General features: G+C 45.3%; 1 protein-coding gene across 6 annotated transcripts in view; it reads left to right on the forward strand.

Annotated features, from left to right (window-relative positions):
* The window catches only part of Wipi2 (WD repeat domain, phosphoinositide interacting 2), a 38,598-nt gene extending 16,210 nt beyond the window's left edge, over window positions 1–22,388 (forward strand). For 3 of the 6 annotated variants that reach the window (XM_048785293.1, XM_015502016.2, XM_015502018.2), the window contains 10 exons: window positions 5,530–5,699; window positions 6,704–6,800; window positions 7,234–7,331; window positions 7,750–7,842; window positions 12,924–12,994; window positions 15,216–15,323; window positions 16,386–16,550; window positions 17,330–17,437; window positions 18,374–18,531; window positions 19,441–22,388. In XM_048785293.1, the coding sequence (XP_048641250.1) occupies window positions 5,530–5,699; window positions 6,704–6,800; window positions 7,234–7,331; window positions 7,750–7,842; window positions 12,924–12,994; window positions 15,216–15,323; window positions 16,386–16,550; window positions 17,330–17,437; window positions 18,374–18,531; window positions 19,441–19,553 (1,181 nt within the window). In that variant the 3' untranslated portion in view covers window positions 19,554–22,388. The remainder of the gene's footprint in view (window positions 1–5,529; window positions 5,700–6,703; window positions 6,801–7,233; window positions 7,332–7,749; window positions 7,843–12,923; window positions 12,995–15,215; window positions 15,324–16,385; window positions 16,551–17,329; window positions 17,438–18,373; window positions 18,532–19,440) is intronic. The other 3 variants (XM_048785294.1, XM_015502017.2, XM_048785296.1) reach the window with 2 other exon arrangements.
* The last annotated feature ends 564 nt before the right edge of the window (window positions 22,389–22,952 follow it).

Genomic DNA, 22,952 nt, shown 5'->3' on the forward strand with positions numbered 1-22,952 from the left:
ATTGCAGAATCACATCGATTACACATCCACATTGTAGTTTCCTTAAGGTTGTACCCCTACCCCCGACCACACATACCCCCATCCCCTTTCTCTACTATCTCCCTTGGATTTTCATGAGATTCCTCCACTTTTCTTTTCCTTTTTCCTCTCTAGCTCCATATAAGGGTCTTAACTTAATTCACTTAACATAATATTCTCAAATTCCATCCATTTTCCTGCAAATGACATAATTTTATTCTTTTTTATGACTGAATAAAACTCCATTGTGTTTATGTACCATGTTTTCTTTATTCATTCATCCACTGATGGACACCTATACTAGTTCCATAATTTGGCTATTGAGAATTGTGCTGCTATAAACATGGTATAGCATGTATCACTATAGTATGATGACTTAATTCTTCAGGATAAATGCTGTAAAGGTGTTCAGCTGGGCCATAGAGTGGTTCCTAGCCTTTTTTGAGGAAAGGAACCTCCATACTGATTTCCACAGTAGTTGTAATAATTTACAGTCACACAAACAGTTAAAAGAGTTCCTTTTTCTCCACATCCTCTCCAGCATTTATTATTTTTTATATTTTTGATGACTGTCATTCTGCTTGGAGTGAGACAAAATCTTAGTGTAGTTTTGATTTGCATTTCTCTAATGGCTAAAGATGTTGAACATTTTTTCATATAATTGTTGGCCATTAGTATTTCTTCTTTTGAGAAGAATGGTTGGTTCATTTGCCCATTTAGTTATCAGATTTTTGGGGGTTTTGGTGTTGTTTTTTTGTTTTCTGGTGCTAGGGATTAATCTCAGGGGCACTCAACCACTGAGCCACACCCCCAGCCCTGTTTTGTATTTTATTTAGAGACAAGGTCTCACTGAGTTGCTTAGTGCCTCACCATTGCTGACGCTGACTTTGAACTTGCCATCCTTGCACCATTGCGCCCAGCTAAGTTTTTTGAGTTCTGTATGTATTCTGGATATTATCCTGTCAGAAGATCAACAAAGATTTTTCTCCCATTCTGTAGGTTCTCTTTTCACTTTTGCATTGCTGGGGAATTGGACCCAGGGCCTCACAAATCTTAGGTGTACAAAAGCTTTTTAACTTAATGCCATTTCATTTATTAACTTCTGGTAATATTTCTTCGGCTTTAGGGGTCCTATTGAGAAAGTCTTTGCCTGTGCTTATGTTTTGGAGTATTGTGGTATCTTCCTTTTTTTTGGTAGTGGGGATTGAACTCAGGGGCACTTGACCACTGAGCCACATCCCCAACCCTGTTTTGTATTTTATTTAGAGACAGGGCATCACTGAGTTGCTTAGTGCCTCAGCCTCCTGAGCTTCTGGGATTACAGGTGTGCACCACACACCCAGTATCTTCCTTTTGATCCGTGTACCTTTTTATTCTTGTTGTCCTATTGCAATGTGCAAGACTCCCAGTAGAAAGCAAGGAGAGGGCATCCTGCCTTATACCCAGTCTCACAGAAAAGAATTCAGTGTTTTTACCATTAATCATAACATTACTGTTTCTTTCTATTCTTAGAGTTTTACTGTGAGTGAGCAATTGAATTTTGTCCCACTTCTGCTGCATCTGTTGAGTTGATATGATTTTTCTCTGAATGATTGGATTTTAATTTATTACTACAACCTCAAGTGGACACTTGCCCATGCCTGCTGGTGGCCCTGGGTTGTTCTGATAACTGTATCTGCTACTCCCCGCTGAGGTGATCATCTCAGGCCACCTTTACTTGGAAAACCTCCCACCTTTGTGTCCTCAGAGCCAGTAAAAATACATGATCCAGAGAGGAGCTAGTGCTTCCGCAGAGAGTCCCTTCTCCTTTCTTCTCCAGGTGACCACCCACCTATATCTGGTCCCATCTCCTCTCCTTCCCTCTGTTCAGCTGTGAAAAGGGGATTCCCATTGTATTAAAACCAATCCTTCTGCTAGATCCCTTCACCTTCCAGTTTATTCAGAGATTTGGTCCCTCCGTTACCTTGTTTTTACTGCAGCGTCTATCAGTGTGTTCAGTAGCTCCTCTAGACAAACTTCCCTTGACCATACCTGTCCCTCCATTCCCTCCCCACATTTCTGCTTCTGCACAGCATAACTTCTCCAGGGGCTGCCTGTGCTCTTTTTCCATTTTTGCACTGCTGTCATTTCAGCTTTCATGGGCACATGCCCATCAGAGGACTCGGGTTTTTCACCACTTTGTCTTTGAGAGTGACTGAAAAGCCCCATGAGTTTGGCTTACAAACAAACTTTAGCAAGAGGCAGGATCACAAATACAGAATCTGAATTGTGAGGATCATCTGAATTTGGAACTGAGCTCTTTCTCTCCTGATATAATTTAAGGGGCTAGTGAATTTAAATAAAATTTACTCTTAATTAAAAACCAGGGTTTGGGCTGGGGATTTGGCTTAAGCGGTAGCGCGCTCGCCTGGCATGCGCGCGGCCCAGGTTCGATCCTCAGCACCACATACAAACAAAGATGTTGTGTCTGCCGAAAACTAAAAAATAAATATTAAAAAATTCTCTCTCTCTCTGTCTCTCTCTCTCTTAAAAAAAAGGGGGGGGGGGAGAAAAGCTTTATTTAAAAAAAAAAACAGGGTTTATATAGAACAGGGTAGGGTTTCCTATAATCTGTCCTAGTCCTAGCATTCATAAAGCTGGAAGTCTGACTGTTAGTTCACCATTGAGGAAATTGATTCCTGGCCTCACAGCTGGTTACAGTGGAGCCAAAAGCAAGAATCTAATTTTTACACTGATTTTCCTGAGCCTCCTCCCCAGGTCACTGTTGAATCCCCAGTATCTACCAAGACATCCAGCAGTGGCACTTGGCCTCTAAAATTTTTTTTTTTTTTTAGTTTTAGTTTTAGGTTGGCACAATGTCTTTATTTTATATTTATGTGGTGCTGAGGATTGAACCCAGGGCCTCACAATGTTAGGCAAGCGCTCCGCCATGGAGCCCCAGTCCAGCCACGTGGCCAGTACAAATACTAGAGTGAAAGCAGCTAACATCACCAAAAGCAGTTTTGCTAATTAAATGCCACAGATTAGCCCATTTTTAGAGGTGATGCAGTTTAGGGATTTTTTTTAAATGTTTATTTTTTTAGTTGTAGTAGGACACAATACCTTTATTTATTTTTATGTGGTGCTGAGGATCAAACCCAGGGTCCTGCATGTGCTAGGCGAGCTCTCTACCACTGAGCCCCAGCCCCAAGCCCCTAAGAGATTGTTTTTCAAAATGCTTTGAAGAGTTTGAAAATAGCCACAGTCAGTCCCAAGGTCCACTTTCTGCCATTCACCCAGTATCTAAGGAGCTGCTTCACTGCATTGGACAATGTTAGACCTGCACTCAGCCAGTCCTCTGGTCCTTACCTGTCGGCCCAGCCGGGAGCTCTGTTCCTTAATGCTCTTAGGACTGGTAAACACTGGAAGCAAGGTCATGGACATAGTTGAGTGTAGCCAACCTGTGAAACTCCAAAGAGAGTAAGCTGTAAGAAGGGGGATTCCAAAAGGGATGGCTGGTAGCAATGGAGGCCCTCAGCCCAGCCCATGCCGCTGCTGCCTTAGAGCAAATGCAAAGGTTGTGGCCTGCTGGGGCCGCCCCTGGAGACCTGTCTTCCTGACCCTCCTAATACCTTACCTTCCCAGCAACTTATTGTCATGACTAGCATCCCTGCTGGTTTCCTGAGGGAGAGAAGAGGCCAGTCACCAAACCTGAGCCTCTGGTCCTCAGAGATTCTTTGTGCTGCAGATAATTGGCATCTGCATCTGTCTCTTCTGAGTTTGTCTGGTCTAGTGGCTGGATGCTGCTGTACATCAGGCCCTTGGGAAGATCCAGCCTCCAGGAGCCAGCAGGGTCGCGTCTGCTCTGCCCTTCCTTGCAAGTCAGATCCTGGCAGAGTTGGCACCTTCTGTGGCTGCAGCCAGGCAGAGACGTCATAGGCTGTACCTCTGCACCCCAGATTCATAGCTCTGGGCTCTCCCCAGTGGTGGCAGTCCTTTGGGTTTGATCTTAGGAAGAAAGGTTTTCTTACTGCTGTAGGAAAGAAGTAAATATGTTCTGTATGTCAGCTGGCTAGGTAAAAGCAACCATGAATCAACTATTAAAGAGCTCAGAATTGTGTACTTGAATTTACTGCCCATTTATTCTGAGTAATGGCAAACCCTTACTTTTTGTTGTTGTTGTTTTTACAAATATGTGCTATGCCACTTTGGATATGTCTGGCTCTTTAGCTAACATCCAGTATGTTAGTGCCTAAGCTAGTGCTCAGCACATTTGACTGTTAAATTCATGTTGAAATGATTGATATTATGTGCTTTCTTAGAAATATTAATGTTCGGGCTGGGGATGTGGCTCAAGCGGTAGTGCACTCGCCTGGCATGCGCGGGGTGCTGAGTTCGATCCCCAACACCACATAAAAAAATAAAAAATAAAGATATTGTATCCACCTAAAAAAAAAAAAAAAAAACTAAAACATTTAAAAAAAGAGAGAGCGATACTAATGTTCCTTGACTTAACAACGGGATTACCTCTCCACAAAGCCAGCCTAAGTTGAAAATACCAGCCATTGAGACCACATGACTATATCTGACATACTGAACATTGAACTAAGCAACATAGCATCCTATAGGGGTGGGTTCTTTCCTCTCATGATCATAGAACTGACTAGAAGCTGCAGCTTGCTGTTGATGCTCAACATCACAACAAAATATATTACATGTCACTAATCCAGGGAAAGATCCAAACTCAAGATTTAGAAGTGTAGGTTCTCCCAACTGCTGGTCACTTTTGCACCATTGTAAAGTTGAAAAACATAAGATAAACCGTTTTAAGTTAACAGCCATCCCTAATCCAGGCACATTGGCACATGCCTCTATTCACAGCAACTCAGGAGGCTGATTTCAGGAAGATTGCAATTTTGAGGCCAACTAATGAGACCTTGTCTCAAAATAAAAAGGGTTAGGGAGGCTGGGGTTGTGGCTCAGTGGTAGAGCGCTCGCCTAGCACGGGTGAGGCACTGGGTTTGACCCTCAGCACCACATAAAAATAAAGACTTGTGTCCACCTAAAACTAAAACAAAATATTTAAAAGAATTTTAAAAGTGCTAGAAATGTAGCTCTGTGGTAGCTGTACCACACCCCTGAGTTCAGTCCTCCATATGAAAAAAAGAAAAGAAAAATCCTCTATCGTTTGTGTCTTAATGAGGTGGGCCCTCTTTCAGTTGATCTTATAGTTTGGTTTTCTAAACTAACTAGTGTGTTTTTAAGTCACACCATTGACATCCAGCAACAGAATGCTTTTAAATAATTCTGTAATTTGCCTTTTGTGTGAATTTTCACATAGGGGCATGGTCCTCACATATAGTGACAGCATTTCCCCGGCTCCAGATGATCAGAACGCCACTCCACCCACCCCCACTGTCTTGTGCAGCTCTACCTCATGGGCCACTTCGCTGTGCATTTGTTTAAGAGCAGGTTTTGCCTGTTTACTTGGAGAAATATACATCTATGTGTTTGTTTCTTTCCTGATGGCAGCTGACACTGAAGATGTGTGCATCGTAGAGAGATTGTTCTCAAGCAGCCTAGTGGCCATCGTCAGTCTCAAGGCTCCCAGGAAGCTAAAGGTTTGCCACTTTAAGAAGGGGACCGAGATCTGCAACTACAGCTACTCTAACACCATCCTGGCTGTGAAGCTCAACAGGCAGGTGAGAGAGTCAGAACCGCAAGAGTGCTTCCAGCATGGCCTGGCCCGTGGCCCTCCTCCCATGTTGTATGGACGCATCTTCACTCTACCAGACGCATTGCTGTGTGCGCTCATTTCACCAGCTTTGCTCAGACTGTCCCATTTATGACATACACCCTTGTTTAGCCAGAGATGTCATAGTCTTTATTTACCTATTACCTTCTTTTGCTTTTTAAATGTTAGTTCTTTTTTTTTTTTTTTTTTTTTTTAAATATTTATTTCTTAGTTTTTGGTGGACACAACATCTTTATTTTATTTTTATGTGGTGCTGAGGATCGAACCCAGGGCCTCGTGCATACTAGGCGAATGCGCTACCACTTGAGCCACATCCCCAGCCCAAATGTTAGTTCTTAATAAAGCAGCATAGGCCATAAAATGCTTAGCATTTTTCGTTTACAGCAGCCTGTGTGCTCTGCAGGGAAAGCTGACTCAGCAGCCAGTTACAGAGTACGCTTCATAACTAGTAGCTAGATTTTGACATGTGACTGGATAAAATAATTAACTGACAAAAATTGGTTAAACTAGGAAATTATATATTATATATATAGATGTTAGATATTATATCAATATCTTGAACATTTTTTAACTGAAGACATAAAAATGTTACCTTCACCTTGAATGAAATTTATATTTTTTAAAAGTCTTTAGGCTTTTATTTTTGTCTTTCCCATGCCTCATTCAGAATTGTTTTTTTAAAGCAATGCCTTTGCCAAATCTCTCTAAAGCTCGCTTCACTTAGCTGTAGTTCATCAGTTTGTGATCCTAAACCAAATCACCTTCATTAGGATTCCCAGAAAGTTGCCTCTGGGCACCACCTGACTGGTGGTAGAAAGCCAGCTGTATTCTCTGAGCTTCAGGCCTCAGTCTACATAGGGTTCTAGAAGGAATTGAGAGCATCTTAGTTGAAGAGTCAGTTAAATGGGTTCTGGGTGTTTCTTCACATTTGGTTTTCTCTGGTTTTTCTAGAGGCTCATTGTGTGCCTGGAAGAGTCTCTCTATATACACAACATTCGGGACATGAAGGTTCTGCACACTATCAGGGAGACCCCCCCAAACCCTGCAGGTAAATTGCTTTGTGAGGAGAGAATCCTATTTTTCTCATTTTGCCTTTAAAAGATAGTTTAATGTTCATGAGGCAGATTTTTTTTTTTTTTTTCTCTTTATAGGTTGCACAGATGGGACAGGTTTAAAAAGTATCCATCTTAAACCAGGCTACATTATACAGTCTTGTGACTGTATAAGCTCATTGGTTTGATTAACTTTCAATTCTGAGGTTACTGATCATTTTCAACCAATGTCCTTTAATCTGTATATAATACTGGTATCAAGATGGTGGCGTGGGGGTATAGAACTTTTAAAAGATCCATTAGGTTTATCAGAACTAATTTTTATTTCTAAAATGCCAAGTCTAATGTTAAGTAAATGCTAAATTATATCTGACAACCAAGAAGGAACTCTCAGGTTTGACCTGCATTTGTTATCTGCATCACTCACAGGCTTGTGTGCACTGTCAATAAACAACGACAATTGCTACTTGGCATATCCAGGGAGTGCAACCATCGGAGAGGTTCAGGTCTTCGACACCATTAACTTGGTGAGGTTCCTTTTGTGCTTGGATAACCCTTTAAAATGTGTCTTTTCCCTAAACGTGCGTGCCCTGGCATGTGCGGCCTCCGGACCCCATCAGCACAGCAGCAGTCTTCACTTTCTACCCTCGTGTTAAAGCAGGATTTATTAAACCTGCCCCTGTGCTCTCACAGGTGCTGAGCTCTTCAGTGTGCGTGTCTGAAGGAATGTAGGGAACTTGTGGATGAATTATTCTGTTTCGTGAAAGTCTGAGCAGTGTTTCTGTAGGTCCCATCCCCAGATAGTCAAGGGGACTTGGTATTTGTGTTGACCATAATGGTGGTTTGGTGATAGCCATTGGCATTCTGCCTGATGGCTAAGTGATAGCACAGGGGCAGGGGCTCTTGGCACATGGCAGTCAAGTTTAATTGGTTTCCCCTTTTCAGAGAGCTGCAAATATGATCCCAGCTCATGACAGCCCTTTAGCAGCACTGGCTTTTGACGCAAGTGGAACCAAACTTGCCACGGCTTCTGAGAAGGTATGTCTGCTGCAGCAGGTAGAAAACCAGCTTGAAGGCTCAGTAGGCCTTCAGTTATTTTCACACAGCCAGTTTTCAAACATTTCTTCATATCAACCAACTCACAGAGAAACAAGGTACTAACAACCCCATAGTCAGCTGTCAGTGTGCTTCTGCGAAGTAAGTGACACACACAGTGTTAGGCAACTTTCTATCACTGTGACAAAATATCTGAGATAAATAACTTACGAAGAGGAAAGGAATTTCAGAGGTTTCAGTCTGTTCTTGGCTGAGGTGTTGGCAGAACATCATGGCAGGAAGCCTGTAACAGAACCTGTGGCAGAGAATAACTGCTCCCTTCCTGGAGGCCAGGAAGCAGAGAGAAGATGGGGCCAGGGTCACTGTGTCCCCTTTAAGATCCCCAGTGTTCTAACTTCCTCACACTAGGCCCCACCTTCTAAGGTTTCACCATCTCCCACCACCACCATTAGCTGGTGACCAAGCCTTCAACACATGGCCTTTGGAACACATTTAAGATTCAAACCTTAACCCTCTGCCACTGTCTGACAAGAGTGTTAACACATTTGTGGTAGAAAATAATGTGCCATGAAGATGCTTATCCCAGGGTCTTCAAATTAAGCAACTAATATATCCTATGATAGTGAACTTGGAAAATAATGAAAAGTATAAAAAATCAGACACAATTTTGTTATCTGGTTGATCTGAATGCATTTCAAACACTTTTAGTGGCTGTACAGTATTTGATTGTGATTTACTTAAACATCACCCTTTGGGGGACATTGTTTCTAATATGTTGCTATTATAAGTAGTAGTATATTTAAATCATGTATTTTGTATGTATATATTATATATTTACTTGTCAATGGATCTTTATGTGTTTATATGTGGTGTTGAGATCGAACCCTGTGCATCTCACATGCTAGGCAAGTGGTCTATCACTGAGCCACGACCTTAGCCTCAAGTCATGTATAATCTTTTATGCGTATTTTTGTAATATAATCCATTAGCATCTCTCTCTCTCTTTTTTTTTAAGTTGTTGATGGACTTTTAATTTATTTATTTATATGTGGTGCTGAGAATCAAACCCAGTGCCTCACACATGCTAGGCAAGTGCTCTACCACTGAGCTACAGCCCCAGCCCCTTTTATGTGTATTTTTAATATTAAAAGATTCCAGTAATAATCAGGTGCAGGGTGCACGCCTATAATACAGCAGTTTGCGAGGCTGAGGCAGGAAGATCAAAGAGTTCAAAGCCAGCCTCAGCAACGGCAAAGCGCTAAGTAACTCAGCAAGATCCTGTTTCTAATAAAATACAAAATAGGGCTGGGGTTATGGCTCAGTGGTCAAGTGCCCCTGAGTTCAATCCCCTGTACCCCCAAAAAATGATTCCAGTAATATTGCTGGGTTATAAGGATATAGACTTTTGGAGTTTGGTGGGGGGTTTGTTACTGTTTTGGGTTAACTGGGTCACGAGGCACTGGGATTGTTTAATTTTGTTTTTTCTTTCTTTTGAGATGAATTCTCACTTTGTGGGCCAGACTGGCCTCCATCTCCTAGATTCAAGTGATTCTCCTGCCTCAGCATCTCCAGTAGCTGGGACTGTGGGATATGCCACCATTCCTGGCTGCCTTTTTTTTTTTTTTTTTTAAGTGAGCATGTAATTTATTTGACTTTCAAAGTTCATTTAAGACATGTTCAATATGGATTTTTACTGGGGCTTAACCCTGTTGCCTGCTGGGACTTTGCAACAGGGTCTAGTACACTTAGCACTGAATAAATACTTTATTGAATGAATACAATTCCAACCAAAATGCATTCACAGATGCTTTGTAATCAGATTCAAAGACCTGTCTCATCAGACTAATGACAAACACAGTAAAGGTAGGTAGGTTAGTTTAATAGGAATGACTGGTTCTATACAGCACTTATGTTTTTTAGTCCACAGTTCATTACTAGATGATAGAGTGTATCTAATACATCTCTATGGAGCTGGGAAATAAATTTCTAGAAAGGATTTTACCCCATCATTTATACCCTCCCCAGTTCTACTCTAAAGAGATAAAGCCAGTGATTGCCTCACAAGAGCTCATGACTAATGTTGCTTTGTGATCAAAATCTGTATTTCCAATCCATTATGAGCTCTAAGACAAGATTCAGACATTCCTGAAGAGTGCACTTGTGAGCACATGTGCTGCCTTCAAAACCATCTTGTCTCATGTCAGGCACAGTGGTGCACTCCTTTAATCACAGTGACTTGGGAGTCTGAGACAGGAGGTTCATAAGTTTGAGGCTAGCCTCAGCAACTTAGCAAGGCCTTAAGCAACTTAGGGATACCCTTTCTCAAAATAAAAAGGGCTGGGAATGTAGCTCAGTGGTAAAGCACCCCTGGGCTCAATCCCCAGTCCCCCCTCCCAAAACAAAACTGTCCTTCTCACAAGAATCAGATCAGAGACCTTCTATATTCATGTAGAAAATGTCATGAGAATTCCCTTGTCTTCAGCAGCAAAGTTTATAGCCACACCATTCCTCCAAAGCCTTTGCACAGCTGGTAGGTAGGTTAGAGTCTGTAACCAAAGATGCTTGTTGCACATCAGTCCCATGAGCCAGCAAGTCAGTAGTGATCAGAACACAGCCTGACCCAAGTAAGACTCCCCATGGTGGATCTCTTCCTGGTCCACATCACCATGCTGCAAATTAACAAACCTTAATTCAAGAGCCACCAGTCGAGTCCATTTTTGTTAATTTTATCAACATGTATGAGACCCAGTAGCCCTGGCTGCTGCAGGGGGGACAGACAAGTATGGTTAAGAAATAGCTTTATTTTGAGCAGGACTAACGACAACAGGTGTGGCCTTTCTAAAGCCCATCTGTGCATAGGTCATAGTGGCCAGCTGGGGCCTTCAGCCCCTCTAATTCCACCTCCTCATTCTCTTTCTGGTTTACCCTGCTGCCTCTTGTCCCTTTGTTGTTCCTCTTTGCCTCAATGCTTGTCCTCCTGTCTGCCTCGTAGAGATGAATTTGCTCTCCTGTCTCTCTGAGCAGCAGTTCAGAAACAAGACATTTTCTCTTCTGAATTCTTTCTCCTCAAACTTCTCATGGATTTTTTTTTTTTTTTAATTCATTTCCTGTTTGATCCCCTCACTTCAGCAAGGTAAATATTTCTCATTTTATACCAAGGGCTCACAGAAGTTAAGTAATGTGTCCAGGGGTTGACCAGCTGAGCAGAGGAGAGGTTGAGCTTTTACTCCTGATTTTGCTTCTAAAATTTTGCAAGGCTGTCCCAACATCACTGTCTCTTTCTTCTCCCTTGGGAGTGTAAAAATGAAATTGTTATCCATTGATCAGCCGGAATCTTATCATAGTTTAGAATTTCAAGACTAGTGAAAATAGAATAACACCACACACATACACACACACACACACACACATAAATATAAAACAAAGGCTTTGTTTGTGATTAGACAGATTCCTCTTGTCTGTGGGCCAAGAACAACTAGGCCTTCCCAACCCTCCTATGTTCCAGAGACATGTGACTTAATCTTGCTTTCAAGGAACTTTCTATTTCATGGTCTCAACACCTTGGCACTATTATAACAGCCAGATATGCCATCAAAAATTAAGTGTGACCAGTGGTGTGTGCCTCCAATCCCATCCACAAAGGAGACTGAGGCAGGAGGATGATAAGTTAAAGACCAGCTCAGCAACTTAGTGAGACCCTGTCTCAAAAAAAAAGTAAAAAGGGTTCATGGGGCTGGGGTTGTAGCTCAGTGGTTCAGTGCTTGCCTCACATGTGTGAGGCACCGGGTTCAATCCTCAGCACCACATAGAAAAAAAAACGAGATATTGTGTCCATCTACAAATAAAATAAATAAATAAATGAAAGGTTTTGTGAAGTAGCTCAGTTAGTTCCTAGTACAAACATATATACACACACACCTCAAAAGTTTAGGGTGTGATGGACAAAAGGACAAAGGCTTTGCCTTTATTATTTTTGTATATGTGTGCATAAACCATTTTATCCCTCTAATTTTCAAGAATTACAAACCCAGCTGGTATCCTTGCATCTAGAGTGAATGCATATGTTAAGTAACCTTTTCTCAAATGAACCTGTTACCTGAGTGCTGATGGTGGCATGGCATCCCCTTGAGTAGATGGACCAGAAGTTATGTAAACACCTGCAGATTTTTTTTTAAACTGTTCATGAGCATGTGAGATATCCTTAACAATTATCATATTGAACAATCTGAACCTTCTAAAATTTGTCTGATATGAGATGGGAGGGTGAATAATTCTTCCTACCCCACAAATTTGAAGTGCCACCTGTGTGAAGGCTTCTGTTCTGTCCCAGCAGTGTTTCTCTTTACACCATTTCATGCCATCACTCTATAGCATTGGTTCAGTAGCCACCTGCTTTTTCCTCTTTCCTTGGCTCTCTTTCCACTGTTCTCACAACTATTTACATATTTCATTTTGAAGCAGAGAAATGCTGTAGCTCACCAATATTTGGGTTTTTTGTTTTGTTTTGTTTTTTTGTATTCTTGGGAAGAGTTTTAATGTAAGTCTTACCATTTTCTAAATCTGGGCTTTTCCTTTTAAGGAAATTAAATAAGGTTTCCAGCTAATGAGTTGTTTTGATCTGTAATTCAGAGTGGCAGGAAAGTTGCTCATTGGGTGCTGGACCCTCATCAGCCCTTGGATTTAAGCAGTGCTTCCCCACGTGCAAGCCCTGGCTCTAGGGTTTTATTTCTAATAGTTCAAACTTTAAATGAGTATTAATACTCCATGTTTGGCTTCAGGGTTATTAGTGTATATAATAGTAATAAAGTAGGAAATGTGTGATGAGAAATAAAACAGGAGAATTTCTGATATGCTTATAGCAGAAAATGTGACAGTGGTGTGTATAGGCCCCCTGGGAACTTGGGTGCAGTGGAGAGGGCATCAAGGCTCCCTCCTGGCCCACACAGAGCTGTTGCTGAAAATGGACCACAAGGTTCACTTGTAGTCTGGTGTGTAAGAAATAGAAAAAGACTATTTTTAACCCAGCTAAAATTCTTTTTTCTGTTTTTCTTTCCCTATCCCAGGGGACCGTGATTAGGGTGTTTTCCATTCCAGAGGGACAAAAACTCTTTGAGTTCCGGAGAGGAGTTAAAAGGTAAAATATATAAATCCTCCAAGTCAACTCTGGAGGTTTCATTGGATTTCAGTTTCTATCATCATTGACCAAACAGGTGTAAACTTAAACATCAGAGAAATTCCAGTTAAATATGGAAGAATTTTCTACCCACCTGGATCAGCAGTTCAGATATGGAGGTCAGTCTCCTCGTGGACCGTAAAGAACATTATTGTGGAAGCAGACTAGGTTTCCGTGTGTCTATGATCCCACCTAATGGAGAATGAGAACCAGAGAGCCTGAGGGCTTGGAAAAACTTGCATGACCAGGAAGGGCCTGGGGCCTGTGGCCACCCATCCTGTTCCAAAGTGCCGGACAGCAGCCTCACCTACTGAGCACGTGTTCTCAGCCTTCAGAGCCCTCATGCCCAGCTCGTCTTCCCCACAGCAGGTGGCCTTGGCTCTTCTAAAACCCCTGAGTCACTGTGTTTGGAGTCCCTTGGCTGTCTCACCAGGCCATGCACTTGGTGCTCCCTCCCTGTAGCTGCTTTAGAAGCAGATGCGCCTCTCCACCTGTGGGAGCCTAGCATCCTACTCAGGTCATTTGGCCATTGCCGCAACTGGTTTGGGCAGCATTACTTGGCCCCTGGGTCCCCACTTCTCCCTCTCTGGTGGGAATGTGGTAAATGGTATCAGCCTCCCCAGGGCTTCCCAGTAACCAGGAGCCATGTTTTCGAAGAGAGTGTTCAGTAGTTCCTGACTGCACTCCAGGCCGCATGTCTCTGGGGACCTGGGTAGTCTGCAGTCACTTCCCTCTCCTCAGAATGCCCCCACCCATGGAACAGACTCACTGTTCCCCTTTTGAAAGGCAAAGCCCAAATTCCAGTGCTAGGAACTACTTCCTTGGTTGTCTACTCCTCATTTCCCTTAGTCTTCCTCACATCACACCTTTCTAGGTGTTTCTCTGTGTGATCCTGCCTCATTTCCCTATGTCTAGTTTCTGGTGGAGCTTTTTCCCACCCATGCTATAAACCCCACCCCCTCCCTAAGCTTTGCCATCGTGTGCTGCTGAGCCCAAGTCTGGACATGGAGCCCAGCCTCTCCTGAAATGGACCTGTTTCCCCTGCACCTCAGGCAGCAGGCCAGAATGTGCCTGTCTGCTCACATTCCTCAAATTCCTTGTCATGGTAAATGGTCCAGATGATCCCCAGGGCCCAGCCAGAGACTCTTGACTTTCCTCCTCCCTCCCATCTCACGCTTCCAGACAGCTCCTGCCTATCACTCCTCCCCCTGAGTCTTTCCTTCCCCCAAATGATCCCACCCCTGGTTCACATCACCTAGACCCCATTCACTCCGGGTTTCGCTGCTGATGTGAATATAATACAGCCACCATTCACCTAAAACCTTCACTGCCCTCGTGCTCCTGGAGCATTCAGCACACTCATGGAGCCCACGGGCCTTCCAGGATCTCGCCTGCCATCCTCCCTTACCTTTCTCTCACTGTCCCTCACATTCCCCTTTTCCAGCCTTGCTGCATGTTTAGGTTCTCAGTGGAGCAAATCTCTCTCTTCCAGGGGTTGGGGGTCTTGCATGTGCTGCTCCCTGTAACGGCTGACTTGTGTGAACTCTTGGATCTGAGCTGGGGTCCCCCTCCCTCAAGGTGGCCTTTCTTTGCCCCTTACATGAGCAGCTGCACTGCTGTACCTTGCCAGCCCTGTAGGTAGAGACCATTTCTGCTTTGTTCACCCCCCAGAGCTTAAGTATGATGCCAGTTACTTGTAAGCACTCCATGAATGTGAAGAATTGTAGAAAATCCACCCCTTAAAATTATTCAGGGGTAACAGAAACTTTATTTCTAATGTTATGAGAAAATTCCTATTTTTTATTTAATGTTTTGAGATTTTATTTTATTTTATTTTTGCTGGAGTGTTAAAAATCTTAATTTTAAATTGCGTTTTCTTTTACTAACTTCAGTGTTACGGATTTATCCTAATTCAGCTAAAAATGTTTAATACAATCCTGATTCCCTTCATTGTTTGTATTCACAAAGAAGATGGACTGTTGAAGGATGTATTAAAGAATGTTTTCTTGCTGGCTACATTTTTCCTTCAAAGTTTTGAAAAATTGCTGGAGAGAAATAAAAAGGCATCAGTGACCTCAGTGTGCCCATGATGGGGGCTTTGCTCCATCCCTCAGTTAGGAACGCCTGGAGACACAGGCTTGCCCCCGTGTTGCCACCTCTCACGTGCTTGCTGTCTCCCCAGGTGTGTGAGCATCTGCTCGTTGGCCTTCAGCATGGACGGCATGTTCCTCTCTGCATCCAGCAACACTGAGACAGTGCACATCTTCAAACTCGAGACTGTGAAAGAAAAGTGAGTCGCATAGATAACATTTGTTTTTCTCTTTCGAGTGTTTTTTTGGGAGGGCAGTGCTGAGGATGAAACCCTGGCTCGTGCCCGCTGAGCACACGCTCTGCCACGGACTTACACCCCCAGATCCCTCATTTGTTTTTTAAAAAATATAAAACACTCTGTCCCCACTTGTTGACTGGATGAGAGTAGCACAGAACCATCCTGCTTTTGGCAGCATCTGCCAGTCCACACCACAGCCAGCCTAAGTCCAGGCCCAGCAGTACAAAAAGTTGTCCCTGTCCCACTGATATTATTATGTGGAAAACACACAGGAGAGTGAGGTCAGACCGAGGATCCAGATGGGTGTCTCCTGATAAGTACCTGTGTCCCCTCTCTACACCCTTGTAGACAAAAGCAGCTAGAATTAGACTGCCTCTGGGATGACCACCATGTCTCTAACATACCCAGAGGTCAGGAGGAGAGGAGGTGGTTTCCATCTTTATAGCAGTTGGCTTAAATTCTGTTGATGTGGTGAATGTGCATGAAGGGGTTTTTGTTTGTTTAGTCTACACGCCTGTAATCTGGTGACTGGGGAAGCTGAGGCAAGAGGATCACAAGTCCGAGGCCAACCTTGGCAACTTAGCAAGACCCTGTCTTAATTCCCAGCGTTGCTGGTCAATTCCAGCACTGGGGGGGATAAACCCCACTCGTGGCAGTGTTTACTGGACTATGACTGAGTCACAGGAGTACTTAAGACACCGTGAAAACACACAAGATGAACAGCCACCAAATGGGCTACAAGAAAGTGACTTGAGGTTCACACTGAAGGTTTCTGTATACTCCTGCTACAAGGATCCAGAATGGGGTCCTGATTAGATAACGTGGCTGCTCCAGCTTGACCGAGCAGCCCCTGACCCCCACTGAGGACACTCCTCAGGGTCCCCAGGCCTGGGCCGTAGTTTGTTGTCCACAGCCCTTTTGTGAAGAGTGGAGGATTTCTCATTCTGGTTTCAGGCTGTGTGTGTGAGTGGGACATGGCCAACTCAGAACCAGCCTCACGTGTCTAGTGCTGTTTCCTTCCAGGCCTCCAGAGGAGCCCACCACCTGGACTGGCTACTTTGGGAAGGTGCTCATGGCATCCACCAGCTACCTGCCCTCTCAAGTGACAGAAATGTTCAACCAGGGCAGAGCCTTTGCCACCGTCCGCCTGCCATTCTGTGGCCATAAGAACATCTGCTCATTAGCCACGTGAGTGGGGATGGGCACTGCCTCCCTAGCCCTCTGCCTGTGTGTGCATCCCAACAGAGTGCTGTGTCCCAGTGCTCATTACTAGCTGCAGAGGTGGCGTGTGGCCCTTTGTTTGGTTTGGTTTCATCAGGAGCTGCACAGAGGGAAGAGCCACAGACTACTCTGATGCAGACACACAACTTGAATGGCTTTCTCTGAGGTTCCTGTTCCAAAAACATTTCTTCTTTTCCATCTTCGTTGAGTGTTTAGTGTTGATTACGTCATGCTGAAGGGATTTGCTGGTGCTCAGCCCTTTGGGATCATAAAAACAGCAGCGTCACGGTGGGAGGTGTCATGTGGCTTCAGAGCACAGCTTCAAGCACACTCTCCTGAGTTATGTTGGGACTGTCCGCAGCATGGCTTCATGGGAAGGCTTGTTTAGAAAATTCAGCAGGAGCAGACTACAGCTCTGTGAATCTTTTAAACATTATTTTCCATCCTTGTTATCAGACTAGCATAGTCTCTAAAGCTCTCAGAAAACATCACCCTTAACAATCAGAAACCAGGGCCTGATCCTGTTCTGCTGTTTCGTGGATTCTTTACACATTCACCCTCAGGCCATGCTTGACCCTGCCATGCTGAGTCCCAGGAAGACAGCATGGTCTTGGTCCTCTTCTGCGTAGGCGCCAACTCAAGTGCAGGAGGCTTGGTCTGTGCTATGTGGTGGGCAGGCAGCTAATTGGAGATGTGTTTTGTGAGAATCATGCTCCTAGAATTGGACTGATTTTTATTCTCACTAGAATTCAGAAGATTCCTCGGTTGTTGGTGGGAGCTTCTGACGGCTACTTGTATATGTACAACCTGGACCCCCAGGAAGGTGGCGAGTGCGCCCTGATGCGACAGCACAGGTGAGGCTGCTCCAACCTGCCACTGCCTACCTCTCCCTAGTGGCAAGTAGGTTTGTACGTTTCCTCCAGTCCAGTGGCGTGAAGCACAGATTCCAGCATGTTGGGTTGTGCTGCCCGCTGAGGTGCTCCTGTTCCCGGGTTAAACTGATTTTGCTCCAGGGTAGGGAGTCATGGCTGCTGGTTGGGGCACCTCCTGCTGGGGTGCGGCTGCATTTGCTTGCAAACCAGACATCTAGGCCTCTCCTAAGGGTGTGGGGACTTTGTGTCTGAAAAGCAAGAAAGGCCACAACATGGGGTCCCAAATGCCTAGCATCTGCTATGGGATGCCTACGTGCCCTGTCTCCATTAACTGGGAGAGAGTGCAGTTTGATTTCCTGTTTTCCTTTGGGGGAGTGTCCTAATAATGTTATTGTAACACATTTACAGACAGGTAGAAGTGGGATGTGGAGGCAGGGGGAGGTATTTAGGATTGAACCAGGGGCACTCCACTTCTGAGCTACATCCCCATCCCCCCCCCTTTTTTTTTTTTTTTGTTTTGTTTTGTTTTGTTTGTTTTGTTTATTTATTTTGAGACACGGTCTTGCTAAATTGCCCTGGCTGGCTTCAAATTTGAAATCCTCCTTCCTCAGCCTGGGATGACAGGCGTGTCCCACCGTGCCTAGCAGAAATTATTTTTTTTAACGTGAATTCTGTTGATGATCATCTGGCTTAAAAGTTAAATATGCTCGCCCCATATAAAAATCCAGTAAAACATCCACCAGCGTGGGGCGGGGGTATTCAAAATCGCCATGGCATCAGGAATGCGTGGTGCTCCATCTAGGGAGTGGCCTGCTGCCCCCTCGCTACAGGTCTGGCGCCTCAGGCCCAGCTGTGCCGTGACCGCACTCGTCCATCTTGGAAGCGTTGAGTTTGTCCTGGTCGTTCCCTTTTCTCCAGGCTGGATGGCAGCATGGAGACGACCAGCGAAATTGTAGACTCTGCCTCCCACGACTGCCCCTTAGTAACTCAGACGTATGGCGCAGCAGCCGCAAAAGGTGCCTACGTGCCCTCGTCTCCAACAAGACTTGGTAAGGGGCAGGACGCAAACCTAGAAGGTAATTTGTGCGGTGGTTCCTTGGGGGCAGGGGTTGGTTCTTGCACACTGTGCTTTCACCAGAGTTGCCCGCTTCCTGCTTGCCACCTGGAAAAGGAAGGCTTGTTTCTTGCTAGGCGAGTTTTTGTGTACTGGTGTTCCCAGGTCCTGGCAAGATTGAATTTATTTTCTTCATTTTTGCAAAGAAAATAACTAGCAGAGCCCAGGTGACTCTGGGTGCACATGTGTCGTGCCCCAGTTTGCAGCCCCTCAGGAGAGCACTGCCAGGTGTTTGTCCTGGATCCTTGTCCCACCTAAGTGATCACTTGGCAGATTTCACATGGACTCCTTTGCATCAGTGGCCTGTAAGGGCAGAGATGGGAAGGACACTGTCAGGCCATATTTAAGGCTCCCCCTGGCTGCAGCAGCTGGTCAGTCAGCACACAGACAGCTGAGGTCACTGGCAAGACCCTTTCTCTCGGTATGAGCTGACTTCCTCAAAGTCCAAGGGGACTCAAGTGGGAGACCTGGGGCTTCGTTCACACATGAGGTCGTACGTGCTCACCGTAACCCCTTGGAATGTCCTTTCAGTTACATAAAACGCTGAATGTCTCTCGGTGTTGTTTTTGAACATCTTGTGTAACCAGTGTGAGAATCATTTTTGCTCTCCATTCAGTAGAGAAAATCTGCAGCTGTTCTGGAAGCTCTCACTTTGCAGGCCTTATTTGGACATTGATGAATTTTGGAAAATAAGCAGCTTTATCTTTGAGCTGCCTAAAGCTTCAAAAAAGCAGTTAAGATTCAGAAGTTCTCGGAGTGGGCTGTACTTCAGATACATGGCAAAGTATCCAAAGCTCAGTCTCTGGTTGGTTTCAGTGGGGTCTGTAGTTTGTCCCTACCCACTGAGTTGGACCTCCTTGTCTCTTTGCAGCCTACTCAGACGACCTAGGTGCCGTGGGTGGAGCATGTCTTGAGGACGAAGCCAGTGCTCTGCGCCTGGATGAAGACAGTGAGCATCCTCCCATGATTCTTCGGACTGACTGAACTTGACCTGTGAATTCTGACCCTAGGAGCAGAGAACACAGGCTTTACAGAGGACTTTATGTATTGCTGCTATGAACTTTGACCTGAATTGAGGGAGGATGGCAGAGACTTTTTAAAAAAACAAAGGGCGGGGTGGTTGTAGTGATAGTCTAACTCCAAACTGTTGGGAAAATACACTGTTTTCACTTCAGTGGCTTTTAATCCTGCTTATGAATTTTAGCTTTTTGGTTTCTTTTTTTTTTTTTTTTTTTTCTTTTTTTCTTTTCTTTTTTTTTTTTTGCCAAAATTAACTGTTTGGTGAAGCCCTCGAAGTCTCCTTGCTTTGCATGCATGATGTGCCAAGCCCGGCGTAGGAGAGCTAGAAGCCACTTTATAACAAACTGCAGTTGTCTGGTGTTTACTGTCTGTGCATAGCGATGGGCGTGGTAAGCGAGGAAGGCGTGACGTCTGCAGAATGGTTCTGGTTGTCAAGGCTGCTCCTGCCAAGACAGGTCCTAGTGCTGCCCACCTGGGGTCCACTGGGGTGCTGGCCAACATCAGCCTTGGACAGGAATCCTCTAGCCCTGCAGCCCCACCTAGACCATTTCCCTCCACTTTATTTTATTAATTAAATTTTTTCCAAATTGGATCATTCTGGGATTTCCTCCATGGTGGACTTTGTTTCCGACCTTGTTCTCTCTGTGAATACTGGAGGAGAGAGAGGTTCTCTCTGATGTTAAAACCTTCCTTCCTGACAGCAGGTGGACCTGACAGCATGCCTGGGCTGCCTGGAGCCACGGGAAGTGAGTTCAGATGTGTCATTAAATTCTCTCTTCTCCTCCTTTACTCCTGTCAAATAACTGTGACTTTTTTTTTTTTCCTAAGGAGAGTTTGTAGCTGCTCATGCCCAAGAAAGCACAAACATAAAATGCAGTGGGTATTTGGTTGTCCTTGTATTTGGGCTTCATTGTCAGAGGGGTCTTCCCCTCAAAGAAGTGCGTTAGAGGCAGGAGGCAGTGGCTGTGGACACTCCTTGCCCAGGATGATGTGTGCCTTTTCTGTTTCAGTCCTTCACAGCAGTCGTTCAGCAGAGTGGTAAGAGGCTGTGGTCACGAGCTGCAGCATTTGCCTAGCCTCCCTTTTCATTTTTACAGAATTAAAACAACCTCAGATACCTCAAACTCTGCATTCCAAACAGAGGCCCAGAGCAGTTAAAATTTTGAGGGCACTTAAGTGGAGTCGGCGGCACGGAATATGGTTTTAGGGCCTGTGGAGTGAGGAGCATTAAGGATGTAGGTAAAAGCACAGAAATACTGCATCACCAGCCTGTGGAGCTGCCCAGGTCTTAGGACAGCAGGGACCAGAGGCACCATCTTGAGGCGGTCGAGCCATGGTGGTGCTAGGTGACCAACGTGGCAGGAACTGCCAGCCACGTTGACCCACTCAAGGCAAGCACCCCTGGTGTTCCTGGAGTTGTTTACAGAGTGGGTAGCTCTGAGGAAATCCTAAATGCCAGTGTCCCGGAGCCAGTTCTGGCTGCAGCAGAAATCTCTGGGGGAGCTGGTTGGTCAGCCACACAGAGTGTGATTTTATTAAGAGGTGAGAGTTGGGCATGTGGTGAACTTTTCCTTAAAATCCTTGCCTGTCTATCCTGGACCCTTGACAAAATGGGACTCCCAACTGTGCAGCCTGGTGTCATGAGTGCGTGGAAGGGCCTTAGCAGGACAGGCTTTCCCTGCACCCAGTCTCGTGGTCACCTGGAGGGTTTCTCAAGGTCTCTCCAGGACAAGCCATTGGTTCTGTCCCTTAGAGGCAGGCACACAGGCCAGGGTGAGTGCTCATGGGAAGAGATTGTCAGAGGTATGTAGGATTGATTTGGAAACCTAAGCTGGGTTTCCTGGAACCAAAAAGAACTGCCTTTTGGGCTCTATGTCACCATTATTTGGTGCCTGCTATTGACTTTTATGCTCGTAGGGATTGGGAACCTGCAGTCTGTTTTACCTGGTTTCTTTCACCTTTCTTTGGGATTGGTAGTCCTAGGAGGGGCTGGGAATGGACTTCCGTCTTGGCCTCAGTTGGCTCCACTGTTCTGGGACCCCCGACCCCCACCAGGGCTGGCAGGTGCTTTTCCTCCCAGAGCACAGAACACTTTGCCTGCCTGGGTTGGATCTGGCCTGTGCACCCCAGAGAGGGAGGACTGGGGTTCTCCAGAACAAAAAGGATTCACGTCTTCTGCTGACTGCTGGGAGAGACTTGTCCGCCCTCCGATTTTCCTTTGCCTTATTTCCATGAGCCCCTTTTTCTCCATCATGAAACGAAGTCCCCAAGTCTCTGTAGGCCTTGGGCCTGATAGAAGGGGTGGGGAGAGGAGGAAATGGGAGTGAGGAGGTCATCGGTGGAGCTCTCACGACCACACCAGGAGCCAAGCTGTGAGGGGCTCTGACCCTCAGAACACTCAGACTCAACTGGACTCCGAACCACACACAAGTGTTAATTTTTAAATATCTTCCCAAACTTCAGAAAAGATTACAGGGGTGGGTACTGGAAACAAAACCCAGAAACTTACTTCATGGATTCGCATAGATTGGGACCAAATATTTTGTATTTTCTAAAATAATGGAACCAAGAGTCGGATTGAACCTGGAGTCAGGAAGAACTGGGTTCAGTCGCAATCCTGCCACCTTCCTAGCAATGCCAGAGGCAGAGAGCGCTGAGCCCTGGGGCTGGACTGTATGTAGGAACGACCCCTACCTCACAGGGTTGTTGTGAGGTATCATGTGACTGCGTGTCCTGCAGGCGCCCAGCATGGTGCCTGGCCGGTGCCTGGCGCCCAATAAATGCTCAAACTGAAACGTCTTTGGAAGTGAAACGCATGTTTTTTGTTCAGCTCCACTTTCTGGCTTTTCGAGCTTCATGGGAGGAGGTGGGAAGGAGACAGTTCTTGTTGGTGACTTTGTGGGCAGCCTGGGTGCCTGCCTTCCCTGCTCCTTCAGACCAAGAATAAAGAGCAGACAGCATGGGTGGTCTGGGGGACAGTGACTTGGGAGACACCACTGAGTCTTGCAAAGCACAATTTGGGCTGGAGCTACCACCTAGAGCAGACCGGCCCTGCCCCTAGGGCCCAGGAACTGCATGGCTGCCACTGCCTGCCAGGGAGGGGTGTTGGGGACCTCCACATCCTCATCTCCTCCCCACAGCCAGCAGTGGCCCACGTGGAAGAAGCTGAAATGCTTTTGGTCATGGCCCAACACAAGAAAATGGGACTATTGGGGATGGGAAATGTGTTCCTTACCGGTTCCCATTGCCACTCATGGTTTTCATAATGGTGTTGGCATAAAGATACGTGTTTGTTTTGTCTAGCCCCTGCCTTAACTCTTAGATCCTGCCTTCTGCATGCAGGAAAGACCAAATCACTTGCTT

Source organism: Marmota marmota, unplaced genomic scaffold (genome assembly GCF_001458135.2).
Source record: "Marmota marmota marmota unplaced genomic scaffold, marMar, whole genome shotgun sequence".
Taxonomy (NCBI): domain Eukaryota; kingdom Metazoa; phylum Chordata; class Mammalia; order Rodentia; family Sciuridae; genus Marmota; species Marmota marmota.